The 17,609-nt window shown below is 36.9% G+C and overlaps 1 protein-coding gene across 2 annotated transcripts in view; it reads left to right on the forward strand.

Annotated features, from left to right (window-relative positions):
- The window catches only part of LOC149374286 (scavenger receptor class B member 1-like), a 95,058-nt gene that overhangs the window by 66,218 nt on the left and 11,231 nt on the right, over positions 1 to 17,609 (forward strand). For both annotated transcript variants that reach the window (XM_089593808.1, XM_089593807.1), the window contains 2 exons: positions 1,038 to 1,293; positions 2,129 to 2,270. In XM_089593808.1, the coding sequence (XP_089449934.1) occupies positions 1,038 to 1,293; positions 2,129 to 2,270 (398 nt within the window). The remainder of the gene's footprint in view (positions 1 to 1,037; positions 1,294 to 2,128; positions 2,271 to 17,609) is intronic.

Consider the following 17,609-nt stretch of genomic DNA (forward strand, 5'->3'; position numbering starts at 1 on the left):
CACCTTCGGTTTCGTATCAAAACCAATAACTCACGCGTTTTACGATAATTTAATCGTGCAAATCACTCGTAATCGCTGTTTGGAGAATCATTCGCTGAGAGAGCGTAATTGACTTCGGGACTCCGCAAGCCGTACATCTGTGGAAATTTGATCGGTGGTTTAATAATATTAAAAACATCTATCGTCACGTTTTTCGCACAAAAAAACATATAGTACAATCGAATTCTTCCATCGACTGTATTCTGCCGTTCCAATAACATAGTAATCCCATTGGGTTGTTGTTTTCTTGTTCCAATATTATACACCATTCACATTTATTGAATTTCAACTTTACATGGTACGTTCAAGACAATGAGTGCAGCTAAAATGTTCACTTGTTTATAAAATCTGTGTCAGTTATACTAATAATAAATAATCATTTGACAAACAGCGAAACTTGTATTTTGATATCAACAAATTTTCTTATTAGAAATAAAAAGAAATTTATTAAAAAGGAAAATATAAAGCATTTCTTGTACAAATTAATGAAGAAAGTGGAAAATTTGAGCATAAATTGTTCGTGCAATGTCTACTTCTTCAGTGGTAATTCCATTGCAAGTACCATTACTCTTTGTATTTCTTTCCAAGTCCTACAGTAAAACTTACTATTATTTCTTCCCTCTACCATTGTGCTCACTCTTCAGTCGTCTATTGGCATGAACCTCACGCATGTCGTTGGTACATTTAAATATTTATAAATTGACAAAACATAAGTCTATGGATCCTTTAGTGGAATAAGGTGCTACTTACGTTAAAAAAATATGTTTTCTCAGGCGATTAATAGTTGATGAAGCCTTGAGTCTTTCTATTTAAAATAAAAGAAATTGTACGTTATCGCTTTTCTTAGTCGACAACTCACAGGGAAATATTATACTTATTGATACGCATTAAACCCTGATCTACACATGCGACCAAAATACTGACACGATATGTGGATAAAAAAAAAAAGATTTAAAAAGCATTGACTAAAGGTATCATAATTTTCTGCAATTCCACAGGTATCTTCATGTTAATGACGATGGGCTTGTTGGGCTTGTTTACCGGCTGCCTGTTACTGGCACTGCAGCCGTACGACTACATTTTCAAGTACAAGTCGATCTTTGGCAAGGGTGGAGAGATGTTTGATATCTGGAGGGCCCCGCCTATCGATCTCTATCTCAAGGTCTACCTCTTCAATGTGACCAACCACGAGGCCTACATGTCGGGCCAGGACGCCAAAATCAAACTCCAGCAGGTCGGACCGTACGTCTACAAGTAAGCTCCTTTTATTTATATTTTTTCGACTGTCGGTCGACGTGATTGGCAAATTTTTTCTGCCTCTTTGTGGACAAGCAACTGAACGCTCTGCATGTCTTACAGTGAAATCGATTGACGTTTACCTTCGCTATTGAAGAGATTACCGGTTTGATCAAAGTATCTCGGAACTTTGCCCAGCACAAACGTGATACAATGCAATTCAACTCTACCCTTGAAAATTTCTGTGTTTAATTTAACCTTTGCATGGTTTTTTTTTTTTTTAACAGAATCCTTTAAATTTGGGTATTAAAACAGGTATCACCAAAGTTTTTTTAAATTTTAGAAGAACGTTTGTCTCTATCTCATATGGATGGCCAAATTTCATTTTTGTATTGAATGCCAAGAGTTTAAGGGAATAATTAGTTGTTAATCCATAACGTTGCAAAACAAAATTTGACACTGAGCTTTGGTAATTCTTGACCTCTTGGACTTTTAATTTAAAATTTGGACAATGAATTGTGTTGATGAGAGAATATTTGAAAAATCTGAATACAATTAAGCGACAATTTGTAGTGATAAAACAATACAATGGAAAACTGGGAACTGTTTATTTTCATTCATAACACTTAATAAATATATAGGTGTAGTAGCTGCAACTTCTTATAAATTAAAATTGTGTTGTACCAAACGTGGACCAAGTCAAACCAAATTTTTGCAATTAGTTTTAATTATATTGCGCTGTTTTGAAAAGGCCTTATTAGGGGCAAACGGAAGTAAACTTAAAACCACATCTCGATAATTGCGGTGTAATGGTGATGAATACTGAATGAATAAAATTTTCTCACCCAAACAGGGAATTCCTTGAACACGGAAACATTTCGTTTAACGACAACGGAACCGTCTCGACGGTACCCCTCCATCCCTTGAAGTTTATGCCACACTTGAGCAACGGAACCGAAAGTGATGTCATTATCATGCCAAACATAGCTCTGTTGGTAAGTCAATTCAGCCACTCACGTGACTATTACATTACGCATTTTAGCATATTAGGTACTGCAATCAATCAAAGAGACTCAGTTGAGCAAGTATCTGGTAATCAGAAAAAAACAGCAAAGTCCGTTTGTGACGCTGGAATTTTTACACTACAACTTACTGCACCTGCGAGAATTTGAAAATTTTTGCTACGAAACGAGACGTAAACTTTTGAAACCCTCCATGCAATCGTAAGATGTAATATGAAGCTTATTACCATCCGTAGGTACGTGTACCTTACATCGTATCAGTGCGTACACAAGTTCATGTAATTAATTGCATTGTGCATTGACTCGCGAAAGGAGAAGGGTGGAGATTGACATCCGTCAAAATAATCCAACATTCGAGAGAATACCGACATATTGGGACACAGTTACCCTCGCAATTGCCCACCGTTTGGTTATTTCGTATGTCTAATAATAATAATAATAATAACAATAATAATAATAATAATAAAAATGAGTTGAAGGGGTTCCACGATCGCGAATAATGCCAACGTTCCAAGCCAGCGCAGTGATTCGTTACCCGTTATTTAAAAGGCTCGACGATGCTGTCTCGTTGGCGCGTTTTGAAATTATCGTTCAGGCCATTTAAGGTTACGCGCGTTTTGCAATGGATATTAGATAAACTACGGGTGTGTACATATAGGTATACATAATGATGTATATTTTATAAGCGTACGATGGTTATTTCGAAAGCATTGTGTCGAATGGAAAGTCGGAGATTGGTGAGTTTGAATTAGTAGCGTAGTATGTTCTATGTGTTACTAATTGGCTAAATCTCTATTTTTTCCTATATGGAATGTCTAACTTAAGTATTTGGAAAATGCAGATAACTTATTTTCTCACCCCATTACAGTTCTTTATTTTGGAAAGAAAAATTTGGTTTAAGTTATACTTTTGCACCTTGAAGAGAACCAAAAAAGCAATTTGTATGAGTTTCATGCTGTCAAGGTGATGGTCATAGAATCTTATAAACACAATACACACGCATGAAATGGTTTTAGCGATAGATGTAATTGAATTATGGTTTCTAACTAAAATGTTTTATATTCTGTGGAGGCTACAAGGATATGAACTTTTTTAGATTTTTCCATCACTATTTGCCAGTACTAGAAGATGGCGAATTTGTTAGGCTCCCCAAAATAAAAACTTGGAGTAGCCCGTAACGCTACAGTATTTCGTGTATCTTTGCAAAGTGTTCGGTTATCGATTCGAAAGGTGATGAATTCAAATTTAGCTGTTACATACATGATATATATTATAAGTGCAAGGGCAAAGTTTAATTTTTATTTGGTCCATCACTATCTTCATTTCACGGCAATTCTCTTAGAACATCACAGAATATTATATAACATGTCCCTGTTACAAAAAAAAGCCTTCTGATAGTCTTTGTCCATTTCAGCTTTTGAATTATTCCAATTTTTATAAAATGACCCATATGTGATTTTACTACATATATTTTGTTCCACGACTTGAAACATGGTTCGCACACAACTCGATTTCAATAATCCGCTATTTCCTTATTCAGAATAATTTAATGGTCGTCTTTCAAAGTACATAGGTACTTAAAGTAAATAAATGCACACGCCAGTGCCGTTTCGAGATGTGATCTCTTGAATTCACAACTGTTTATTTTTCCGTTATATTGAACGTACATAAATTTCGATCAGTTCTGACCTCTACTAGATTTGATCCTAATAGTTTTACTTTTCTAGGTACATAAACTGTATAATTATTCTGACAGCATCTCATAGTCATAGATATTTTTCAAGCAAGAAAGTCTGCATGTTATGTCTACTAATCGTACGAGCACTTGAAAGCTCAAAATGTCAATTCAAACCTCTCTTGAAATCAAAGACTTTTTAAAAATTATTTTAAAGCAACGGATCTCTATAAACTATATTTCTAGCAATTTTGGACTGAAATACGAGACACAGTCTTGGCGTTTAATTCAATGGCTCTTGTATTACGAAGTATATCAATCAGTATAGATATGACTCTCAACGCTCGTATCGAAGTAAGAAAATATTTCTAACTGCGAATACCATTAAAATGTTATTTTTATCAATTGTCGATGCTTTTTTTTCATCTGCTTCAACTTTTGATTGATAAGTAGCATTGAATTCTACAAATTTTTAAATACAGAATCAAGCCAACTTTTTTGGAAATCTTATTCACTTCACTATCGTAAAATGTCTTTTGTTTATAAAAATTGAAAGAAATCGTTAAAGGTAATTTTTGCACAAGGAAACAATTTTCTCGAACCAAATTTTAATTAATTAAGCAGATCTTTTTTTTTTTAAATTTTGTAATGGCAGTACTGCTATTTAATTTGCAAACCTAACAAAGACAAACTTTTCCTTTTTTCAAGGTGACACCGAGATACCATTGAAAAATTTTGTTTGAAAAATTCTCTGAATCATCCACTTCTTCAATCAGAGTTTCAATTATTTATCAATTTTTTAAAGCACTGGGATACACAGTACATCGAATAATCCAGAACACGTTCCAACTCTGAGGTCTGTCTTACACCTGTAAGTTTCCAACATCTCTATCGCCGTACTACATCCCCCTTTTGTACACTATAAATTTCGATAAGTGCCTTCGTGGCATTGAAACGATACTTATTGACACGCCTTCGTGTCTGCCGACACGGGCACTGTGCAATTACTCGATAAAAAAAGAAAAATAATCCGTACCCATCAGGTACGTCGAAAGAAAAAAAATACCCATAAATCGCGCGCCCATCGACAGCATTGTAGCAATCATTTCTACACCTTAAATCATCTCCGCGTTCTCGAAACTTCATCTCTCGCATGCGTGAAAACGAGTCTATTAAAAAGCCACTTTTTCCGTGCCCTGACTTGTACCTCTCCGTACATGCACCTCACGTTTGGTTTTTGCAAATAAGAACAACAAGCAAAGAGACTCTCTCGATCGATCAAAGTACTACCTTCTACGGGCGGAGATTTCACTGTTAAAGTACATCGACGTCGTCGTAATTTTGCGGTTGCGGCTACCGGACAGTCATTATGGGTACACATGCGCGTGTAAATTCGCGTGAGCGCCTCGTGGCCTTGGCAAGGTCGCTTGAGCGGCAACAGAGGGGAGGGACAAAAAATTGGAGGCTATAGCCTCTTTGATGTGCGAGCACGCGCGGTTCCTCCCTGCAGTTTCATTGTTTTTTTTAGTGCCTGCACGTGATGGTACCTTTTTTTCGCGAGGAGTGCTGCGGGCCCTACAGCGATCCTATCGCGAATGATCGATGGTCGACTATATCAAGGGCTCGCGAAACCGGTATTGGGTGTGTACAAAAATATGTTTATGTAAGTGAGGATTGCGGTTCCTTTCTTGTGAGTATATTTCTGGATTTCATGGATCATGGCATGAAAATGCAAGTGGAGACGAAAACATCGTTCCCCATGACGCACTCATTGCACGTTAGTATGCAACGGGGAAATTACAAACGTGGCGCTGGATCGAGCGGCCTGATCTGGGCCGATTTTTGTTTTTCTCAAAAAACGAACGGCTTCTTTGGCGAATGAATAACTTTTGAAACCTTGGAAATGGATAAATGCAGCCCCAATGATTCGTATCTCGTCGTTATTTCGGTGAACGTGGTGCGTTCTCTAACGGGAGCCCGTATACATTATTGTATTTGGTGCAGCAGGAGATCCAACCGCGAGTAAAACATGGTTAATGCCACACTCATACTTGCATGGAAAAACAGATATTAATTTTTTCTTTTACTAGGGGGCTGTACCCCCTGCGCGCTCCACGCGCCAACCCCCAAAATTTAATCAAACATTTATTTTCTATATTTTTAAAGAAAAATACGATAATTATATCTTTTTCGTAACGCGTAATATTGTGATATTTATCAACTTACAAATTTAAATGACTTTTTACTGATTTTTCTAAATCTCATTTTTAAATCCACCCGCGCTTGATCAATCTAAGCCAATCACGTGACGAATGAACAGGCTTCATCACGTGACCCATCGTTTTTTTTAGGATAGGAACAGGCGTTTTTCCGTGAAAATAAGTATGGTCGACTAAACAACTATTATAACCAGTCCCAGTAATACAAGTTTTTTTGTACGTGGGACGGTGGGACGATTTTCTGATCAACAACACGAGGGCTCTGAACAATTTCGGGTTTTGAGAAAAGTTTTTTTTTCTTCATGATTGGAGCTTACTTAATAAATTTTTAAAAGCCCGGAGTCACACTTGAGTATTGCGGATGTATTTTGAGTTTCGCTATAGGTGCACTTGTCTAAGGTTTACGTATCAGCTGGCAAATCAGACTGCCCAAAAATTTGGTAAACTCGATCTGATAGTGTCCATTTTATCGCCTCCTCATCGAAATCCTTTTAAACGACGACACACATGACGATTGACGACTAGTAAGGAAACATATCACGTGATGACTGGTACTTTGCTCCCGAAAGTTAACGATGTTTATCTGCAAAAGCAATAATTTGATTTCAAACAAGTAATAATGAACAACAGTAGCACGCTGTTACACTACATGTTAATTGGCGTACAAATGACGCGATAGCTCACTATCGCCTCTGCCCTACATTGTTGTAAAACCCAATGTATAGCGCATGAGGCATAATGTACATAGGTATTGTCTCGGTGTGGGCATTATCGTTGGAAGATTAATGCAAATCGCTTTGCAACAGCTGTCATTTGTATACTTTTTACTGTGTCGTTTGTAAGCAGTGCTTCTGTTTCCTGACACTCTGCACGTGTCCGATGTCCGATACGTACATGTATAGACAATCGTGTGTCTTTGGACGGTTCTGCGTGAATTTATTGGGTAAACAAGATAAAATAAGATAAAACATCGTTAATCCATAATTTACTTTCATACAATCGTCCCCAGTCGGTTACTTTGTCAAAGGCCCGTCAGGAGGTAAAGCGCGATTGCGCGATTGAAATGACTTTCGCCTTAACTCGTGATGCACATTTATGTAGCTAAGGTTTTGCTTCATATCACTGACTGCTGTCTATGCATTCTCGTCTTTTTCATCCTTTAAACTGAAATAAAGGGAGGACTTAGCTGAAAACTCGAAGAATCATCCTTTTTGCCTTCCCCTCCAAATGGCATGTATGCATGTATCACTACATCTGTACACTACATCAAAAATTTTTGGTCCCAAACATAGAACTTCAATTTTTTGAAACTCTACACCTGTAAGAGTCGATCGCTTAGTTTACCCACACCCTACTATGTTATTTGCGTTTATGCATGTATGTATCATATACACTTACATGAAAAGTCCCTGTAGTATTTTTAGGTATTTACACCCGTGGCATCGATGCACAATAGGATTATGTGATGTATATATTGACTCTACTCCTTACAATGGTGTCCGACTTCTTATGTAAGGCCTGAGAAATTTATGTTCACGTTTTAATTCTATTGGGATCTTCAGAGGTACTATTATATATAATACCTGAGTTGTGCTGCTGGTGCCTCCTCCTCTCAACAACGCATACTGTGCTGATTCCGAAAATAAATCACGCGTTATTGAGTTAACCGATACATCAATTATTTTCAGAGAAAATCATCGCGTGTTGGATACTTTTTTTAAATCTCTGGCATCACAAGCGTGAGGCGAGTGTCAATATGCTAGAGATTAATATAAGATTACATGCTATCAAACTAGTTTATATATTAATGTAAGAGGTGTAAGGGATGGAATGATACATATACATGTATGATAATATACAATGTTATATTTCTCCGTTGAAAGATATTGTCAGACGATATCAATTAATTTGTTCGTTTGCAAGAACTTCAGTGACAAAGACAATTTATATGTTGGTTCTGTATGAATTTTCCTGCGCTTTTGGTTTTTAGTACTTTAGTTTGCTTTATAATTTCAGTTTTCTCACATTTCTTTTACGTGAACAGTAACATAATTTCAACGACTTCACGAATATAAATAGATTTTGTGAGACTTTTTTACACATGGAAAAAAATACCTATACTTCTTCAAGATAGGCTTCACATCCTGATCATTTTTATGATTATTCATTCAGCAGGGATGCGTTTAAGACCATCTCGAAACTTAAAAAAACCACCATCAATAAGTTTAACGTATTCCATAATGAATAATTGAAGAAAAAACTAGTAATTCCAATAAATGTGGTTGTTTTTTTAGAATCATTAAATTTGATGTAGCAGTAGTTTTCCTTGTTCACTTGTATTTGAATGAACGAGAAAACAAAAAGCATGAAAACTAAGATGTGTTAGCGGGAATTCAGAGAGCTGATCCCTTTTCTTTTGATCACGTGGCCAAATAAGGTTTTAAGATAAGGAAGACGACTATAGGAGGCAAATTGCATACTAATCTGTTCTCGTGATAGTGCAAAAACATATATACATTTATATATATATATATATATATATATATATATACATACATATGTATATCCATCAACGCAGACCTCTTATATCAATAATTCCACCGTAACTTGTTCAGAATCAGTTAAAAAATGGTTTTTAATAAAATTGATTTAAAAAATTATGTTTCATCGTGATTCTATTTTAAATTTTATCCACAATGTTTATTCAAAGTGATTCTGCTACAAAATATATCGGTCAAAAGACATGTAAATATTAGTACACTTTCGAAAAAAATACGTGTGTTTCTTGTATGTGTGTCTAGCTTCTTGTATGGTTGAAGAACTCTTATACGTGACTTAAATGAAAGCTGGGAACAAGCCACATTGCTGAAAAAAAAAATTGTCTAATTTTATGCTCATAATAAAAAATTACAGCTGTTGAAAGAGAAGCGGAAAATATCTTTAATACTTTTCTAAACAGGTTTTATGGATGTTTGCCCAAAAATTGTTATGTCACTTAAGGGGGCTCCTACGACTACTGCTGAGGTCAAAGACAAACAAAAAATAAAGTTTTGTTTTTCAATAAACAAGTGTGTCTGAAAATCATTATGATATTTTTAATAACGTATGAAGTGGGAAAAAAAAAATTTATGTGTGTAGTTTAATTTTGTACGAAAAATTAATTATTGTTTTGACCAGTCTAGTGCATACGAGGGTACACCACCAGACCAGACCACCTGTTTTGGTGTAGTATAGCGATGTAATATATAGGTATATGGTATATATATGTCGTGTTTGCATGCCTTTCTGCTATTACTCTACCTCTATAGTGTTTAGTATCTGTATGTCATTAATATCATTTAATTGATAAACAATGAATGACGGTCCTTCTAATCCACCTAAAAAAAAAGAATACCACGCACATAGAGTCTCAAGAGGATGGAGGAAAGTCAAGTTCATAAAAAAAAAGTATGTAACAAAATATGAGAAAAAAAAGGCACTCAAGAGGTTATACCAGGTAGTCATTGCAAATATATATTTTCCAGGATTGTTAAAATAATTTATAAAAATATTTAGAAGCATTAAAATATACAAAAAGTATATATTTATTTAATTCCATACTCCTTATTTGATAAAAATAATGCTAGGTGCATACAAACTTCAAGCTACACGAATCTCAACTTTTTGAAAACTCGCACGATTAGGTGAACAAGTATGTACGCTACCCACGTAACCTCCTGACCTCCCGGACACTATTTATTTATTTCCATCACAAATATCTCGCTAAAATGGTCCTTTATCCACAATTTTTAGTACAGCATATTGCAGAGGAAGACTTCATCTACAAAACGTATGTATTCAGTCTGCTGGGACATTTAATTTAGGTTTATTATAAACGAAAACAAATTGTTTTTCACGCTGCCCCATAGGAACACGTGTTAATAGTTACAATTTTGAGCTCGGATTTCTCAAAATTTTGACCCATTCGAAATATAATTTAGACCACCATTAGATTCAGTAGACTTTTATTTACAAGAAATAATATATCTCTGTTTGGGGACTTTCGTGAAGGAGCCCCCTTAAAATCTTTGTAACTTTTTATTGGTCGCACCAAAATTAACAAATTTTTTGAGCTAGTTTCAACTTTTATTTTAGCCAAGTTAGGACCACCACTTTACTATCAACGTCGAAAGTATCATTACCGATAATAGGTGTACCTCGTAAAAAAAGATTTTTTCATCCAAATGCCAAGACACGTGTCGGATGTTTTCGCCTAATAGTGCTGGAAATAAGTTTAGTGACAATTTGTTGCCCTAATGTGTGGAAAAAGAAAATACTTTTATTATTGAGGTGAGTGGAGAGAAAATTTCAAAGTTTGCAAAGCTCATACAGCTCGTAGACACAATGTGGATTTTTTCCCTACATTAGACTTTAACAATCTGTAACAACATATGCTTTAATTGAGAAAATGCTAATCGCGTATCTGCAAAAATTATACCTACGAGACGTAGGCTGGAAATTAACAGAGACAGTTTTATATTTTATCCTTCATAGAATTAAGGAGTTAAAGACTTTGATGGCACTACAGTTTTGAATAAGTACGTACTTACCCTGGCACAACTTACCATTCGCTCAATATTAAGGCTTGTTTTTAAAGCCTAAGGTGCGATGCACTACTTTTTGACCTAATTTTAGGCCAAATTTGCAGTATTAGGGGTGAAAAATATCCACAGTTGCGGTAGGTAAGCTCAATGTTCGCACAGTAAGGGTCGAACGGTAAAACAATAAAAAAGTGACACTGAACGGAAAGGATATTTTGACCCCTTTTTTCAAAAATTGGACCCCCAATATAACTTTGAAGTTTGTTTTTTTTACGATTGAAGCAGAAACAGTGCAAGTTTTTACTCGAACACCAACCTTTGTGTTGGTACATTTCACTCCAGTATCTATGCACACGAGCTGGGAACATCGTCAGAGTCAGTTACAGCGGAATCATCCATTATATGCTTAATAATAGACATGTGTGCACGAGAGAGGAGGCAAAAACGTGACTTCAAATAAAGCAGGCATTGACCGAAGGCATCATAGATCAGAGTTACAAAAAATCCATTACATCGCCAACACGTGCACCATGATCGCTTATAGCGAGGGCCGGAAACAGCCTCTAAGTTACACTATAGTAAGTAGACGCACAAGTGCATTTCGATAAGCGCGCAATCACGTTCGATTGCAGAGCTGGGGTCGAAGTTCGTTCGTGTGATATTTGCTCGCACGCGTGTGGTGCAAGAGTTCGACGATCCGCGCAGTCTCTCTTTCTCTAGTTAATTTAGTGCATTGTTGTTGCGCACAAGCTATAATGCGTCTTTTCCCGACTAACATAAAATGGGAAAAATTCAGTTGACTCGACTGAAGTTTGGTTGGAAAATGTTCTTAAAAATTAGTTTATAGGTTGGCCTGAATGGACCAAAGTTTGTAAGTATGAAAAAAAAATTTGGTCATTGTTATCAAATGAACGGTTTGTGTAACGGTTTCAACTCCAGCTGATGGTTGTTTCGTTAAGTTTCGATGATTTTCGACATCAAAACTGTTTTGAAAACCCAACTTCGTGAAAGCGATTTTTGTCTGTTACTTGCTTCAAAGCTATGTAAAAATCAATAGTCGGAGTTTAAAAAAAAATTTGATTAGTGTTAGTCTTTCACTTATAATGAATTAAGTAAAAAGTTTACTGATATTTTTTTACATTAAATAGAGATAAAAATAAAAAAGTATGTTTTAATGCAAACTACATACTGCATACTGTGAATTTTCTTAAGATAAATAAAACATTTGTGTAAAAAGCTTACAGAAAAGCTTAACTTACCGCTAGCGTAAAAAACGTACGTGGAAAGTTGTAACCTTCATCTTAAAAATATACCTAAACAAACTTTTTCTAAACTTTTTAAAAACTGATAATTGGAAATTTTTTCGTAGTCATTAGATTCTTTGTACTTAACCTATTCCATGCGGCTCATTATTTCTTAAATCCATTGATTTGCTGCACTTTGACAGTAGACACGGGACCTACTTCGAAGATCATACTACGGCGCGTACGTATCGAAGATCATTGTCTCGTGTACGCGCGTGAGAATTGGCGTTGCGAAATTTTTCATGAATCCGCGATCACCATGGTATTTCACGTGCCAGGCAAAATAAATTGAATTTCATTACCACACGGGGATCACTCGTTTCACTCGCTTGCCTGCCTGTCTGCTCACCAGCAGTTTCGTAATTCGCGAGAAGTTGTTTTTTTTTTAATTGAATGATCGGCAAACTTGTAATTGCCGAGGCTTAATACTGTTTGATGCATATGTAAAACTGTTTAGCAACTTGCTGAAAACTTGGATTATTTTTATTCGCGAATCTTGAATTAACATGTTTTTATTTAAAGTAGACCAAATTTTCTTGTACAGGTTTCCCGCGTGAGTATGACAATTTATCAATAATAAAATTGTGGGCGATTCAAACGTTTGAAAAAGTAATAAAAATATAGTCGAGAGATGAGAACAATTGTAGCAATAAAAAAGGGGTTAAAAATTCAAAAATGAGATTTTTTGTAAAAGCAAGTGAACTTCCAGACGACAACTGATCACAATGTTATTTTCCAGTTTTATATGATCCCACTATTGACAACTGCATCTAAAGTTTCTTAAAACAGTTATATGAATGGGTCATTCAATTGAAAACGGCATTTCCGAGGGTCGAAATGGACAAACACTTGGAACGGGTTTTTCATTTTTCTAAAAATTTTTTTGTAATATCCGTAACCAAAATAAGCTAGAATTTTTCGTGCCCTGCTGTATTTGCCCAAAAAAATTTTAACGGTAGTATGAGTCACTATCTAAGTAAACAATCTAAAATTAAACGAAAATACAATGCGTTTTGTATTATTTCTGGATAGCGTTACGGGCTCTTAGCAACAAAAGAAGCATGACGGGGTCTTGTAAAATCATCAAAAAAACAAGATTGTAACGCATCAAAAAATTTGAAAAAATTGTTGCAACATGCTGGACCTTTGTAGAATACAAAACGCCCTAATTGGAATGCCAAAACTTAATTGCGTGAGTTTGTAAGAGTATTTTCTGTTGAAATGTTAAATTCACAAGATTTCAGGCCTACACGGGCAATACAAATTAGAAATTATTTTTGGTAGTCTAAAAAGCGTGAAAACGTTGTTTACGTTAGTAACTTTGAGATCCCATACCGTAGAAAAATCAAAAACTCCGAATTTTGCTTCCAGGCGTCGTCAAAACTGCAAATTTTCGAATGAGACATGAGCCCATAACGCTAATTTTGCCCCTTTTTTGCATTTCAAACTAACGGAATACTCTTCTATGGTCTAAACCCTATTTAACCTTTCGCAGTAAACATCCCTCGAATAATTGGAAAAGTTTCCAGATCATTATCTCCTTAAACGACTTTGCAATCGACTGAGACATGAAATATGCCGTTTTCAGTAGAATGTATATGTATATACCTAATTAGTAGGTATACTACTCCTAGTGCTTGCAATTTCATAAAACTGGTAAAAAAATTTCGTCAAAAATTCTTACATTACTTCCAACTTGATAATATCTCAAGATCTCTAAGCACTTTTTGATTAACAGTAAATTATAACAACAATCAATTATTCAAATACTCGACAGAAAATCTCTATTCTGACGTCAATAGCGTGATCCAGCACATCCACAGGCTGGCACCCCAATAATGGAGAACATTTAACTAATAGATAGAGCCTAAGTAGATTGGGGTTTCAATATTACTTGAAACCTGACTTTTGAGAGCAGATTAACAGCCTAAATCATAAGTGTTCTTTTAAAATCCATTAACACGTTGAGTCAATTTTACGCATTTATCGAAAATTGGAGCGATGTAACGACCAGTTCAATGATTCATATAGTCAGTCTTTTTTGCCCCACGACACTTGATGAAAGTTATTTTTTCATAAATGTCATTGTGCATATGATCTCTGAGTATTGTGAAATCCTTTTATTGCCAACATCTTTTCTCTGCCACAAGGTTCAAGATAAACTTTACATTTAAAACGTAAGTAATTGTTAGATATTTGAATAATTACTTGTTTCTACCGTAAGTGCATGGGTCCCGTGAAGCGTATCGATGAAAAACATACATCGCAATGCTACACGTATTTCTTGAAGATTTGAATTATACATATAAATCGCACCTCTTTACCGCGCTTGCACAATAATTGCCACTCCAAAATAAAAATATTTTCTCGCACTTGTGCGCACTGGCACGACTAGCCTCCGGTCATCTGCATTTAAACTCACACGACACTGTAAATTGCAAGGAGAAACTCACGGGTAGTTAATTAATTGTAAATGATAATAGCAATTACAATCGCCATGCACGTAGGTAAACGTATATTCATCTTCCGAGGCGCATACCCGCTGGACCATTATTTTCCTGTCCATGAAGTATTTTGCAACTGTCCTGCCTGTGCTGTACAAGCACGTGATCAGAAACTTCCAGAAAACGACAGAATCAACGCAAACTTTTCTTTTCCCGGAAAGTTTATGTGAGGTGTGCGTGGTACACTCATGAGTATTCATAAACGGGATGGTTGTCCGTAATAACTCTTATCACCCTTTCACTTGGGATTTACTACTTACCGCCCTGTTATAATCGGCCCCCGGCTTCGCGACTCTACAGTACAAAACTCATGATTTTCAAGAGGGCATGGACATGTGCACATTGAACACCAGTACTATACGACGATTTATCCCACAGACTGTTTTCTTTCTCTTTGCTAATAAACGGGTAATGCACACAATGCGTATACCAATTAATGATTAAACGCACGCGCGCGCGCGAGTATACCTTTCTGGAGGTCACTGCAGAGGCGGAGAGGTGATGAGAACTGATCGGCGTGCGAAAGTACTTTGCCGAAACAGAAGCCTTCGTGGCACTGTTGACCGTCCCGAGAAGTTGTTTCCAACCAAATTTCTTTATTTATCGTTTTTTTGTACCATGTCCTGAAACGTTAGACGGGCTGAGATGTTTTCATAAACGTGTCATCAATGACCCGCAGCTTCTCCCGTTCTTCCTTATTTTTGTTGAAAGCCAAGAATCCCGCTCTCCTTGAATGCACGGCAGATGTCCAAAAACCGCTACGTCGACCAGAGACAATAAGAACAGTTCGCGTGGAATTAAAACGCCGAAGAGTAGTTGGGATTTTTGCCCTGTCCAAGACGAAAATAAAACATAAACACGCGGGAAAAAAGCAAGACATGGGCACACCGCGTGCATGTATGACGTATACCCAGGAAGAAGAACTGTATACCTACAAGTGCATTCCGCAAAAGCGAGGCGACAGGTATACACTGTACGCACACGTGCTGAAGTGGCAAGAAAAACAAAAGGTGGAGGGAGTGGACCCTCTCGATGTTTTTGCCGGTGCGGCAGGGGCGACCGGCTCGCGAAACCGGTAGTCCAGTCGGTGTTGCGCGTCTCTTATCGCCGTATCTCTTCCACCGAGGAACCTCCGACGTTCATCCGGGCCCAGCACGTGCTACGCAACAGCTGCATACGATTCGCATGAATGTGGATATGCACGGATTTTTAGCTCGAACGTGCACGTACGTATATATGCATTACATTACGCGAACGTCGAAGACGCATGATCGGACTCGATGATGATGATGATGGGTACGAACGAGAACGGAGTGGTCTCGCGATGAAAGCTCGACTCTTTAGCGCATCTGAGCGATGATGATGATGATTTTAGAAAGATGCGTGAGCCTGTGGGTTTTTCTCTCGGCTGCTTCGAACTGGAGCGCAAAATCCCGCGTGCGGTGCTCCATTATTTTTCTTCCATCACTCGCGTGGGTATAATAACTCATCTTTTTTTGCAATTGCTGATGTGCCGTTTTAATTTTCGGTCGCTCCCTTTTCGCTCGTTGCCTTTGTTGTTTGATGATTGCGGCTAACAGGTAGCGTTTAGAAGCGCCGTGTGGAGCGTGTCCGATAATATAGTAGCAGTTTTCATTCCGTAGCCTTTTGATGCTTCACCGAGACGGAATGATTTACGGGTGTGCTGTGGGTGGAATGTGAAGACGTATGTCTTCTTGGCCCCAATGGCAAGGTATAAAAATGCGTGCAGAACAGAAGAGACGATCGAGTATCTTTAAACAGGAAGTTTTCATTGATTGAGTGTAAAGAAAAATGCTTTGAGAAAAGATGTTTTTTAGTCTACTCAATTAACAGTTAGTTAGTGTATTCAACGTTAATAGTAAGACGAAGCAAATTACTGGATCTTGTTATAATTTCATAATTTGCGTACCATCCAGCCCATTGAACAAAAAAAGCAATCTTGTACCCATTGTTTTCGACATATTCGTAACAGTTTCAATGATAAAAAAATAAGTTATGCACGTACAAAGTATGCAATCTTTAACATTTTTCTGCATTTCTCAGGCCGCAGTACTCGAAATTCTTTCACGTTCACGTTAGACTCCTTAATTCGTCTTTGTGTCAAATCACAATCCTTACTCAACCCTATAAAGTCTATCAATACCTTTTTTGATGTACAAACAAACATTTGTTAATCCAAAAAAAAATCAAGTTTTTTTTTCAATTACAAAAGTTTAATTTAATTTATGGAATCTTGTTTGTTATTTTAAGAGCAACGCTCAATAGAATCAATCAGCATAGAGAGTTGTATTGACACAAATCGCCATAAAGAGTATAAGTATCAACTCTCCCGTGATTCACGGAACCGCCTGACCCTCGCGGTCTTCGTGCACACGTATATACGTGACAATAACAACTCTGTGTTTGAAACAACTTGAAAGTTGTTTCAGTTTGTTGTGGTCCAAGAGCGACCACCTGTCTATGCCGTTCAATTTATTCGGAGGTACTCGCATGCACCTACATCCCACCCGGCAAATATGTTCGTCCACAACCGCGGCTCTCCAAAGAGAGCGGTAGGAATCTCGTGAATTTAGATCGAAATGCATGAGCCGGAGTACATCAGGAGCGGATGGAGGCAGGTTTACCGCAAGCAGGAAAACCCTGCGACTCGAACAAGTGCGTTCAGAAGAGTTTATAAAAACTGTGTGTGACGTGACAAGACGGTGATGCCAGCTGTCGACTAGCGTCGTGAAGCTTCTTTTTTTAGTCTCGACTGCTTCGTAGGAGTGACATACTCTTGGCACAGTAAAATACGTGGCACAATAAAAAACCACCGATTGGGCTGTAAGGCGAGTTCTGAAGGGAAAATTGCCGCTGTCCAAGTTGGTACGACAGTGTTTGTAACATTATAATATGTGGGTATTATAGATATACATCGCATGAGAGATCGATTCGTTCAAGCTTGTATATAAGGCGTAGGAGCAAAATTTCCATGGTCCCTTTTCTCAATCATTGTAGTATCTATAAATT

This window comes from Copidosoma floridanum, unplaced genomic scaffold (genome assembly GCF_036245765.1).
Source record: "Copidosoma floridanum isolate Cflo_tuat_1 unplaced genomic scaffold, Cflo_Japanese_pri ptg000020l, whole genome shotgun sequence".
Taxonomy (NCBI): domain Eukaryota; kingdom Metazoa; phylum Arthropoda; class Insecta; order Hymenoptera; family Encyrtidae; genus Copidosoma; species Copidosoma floridanum.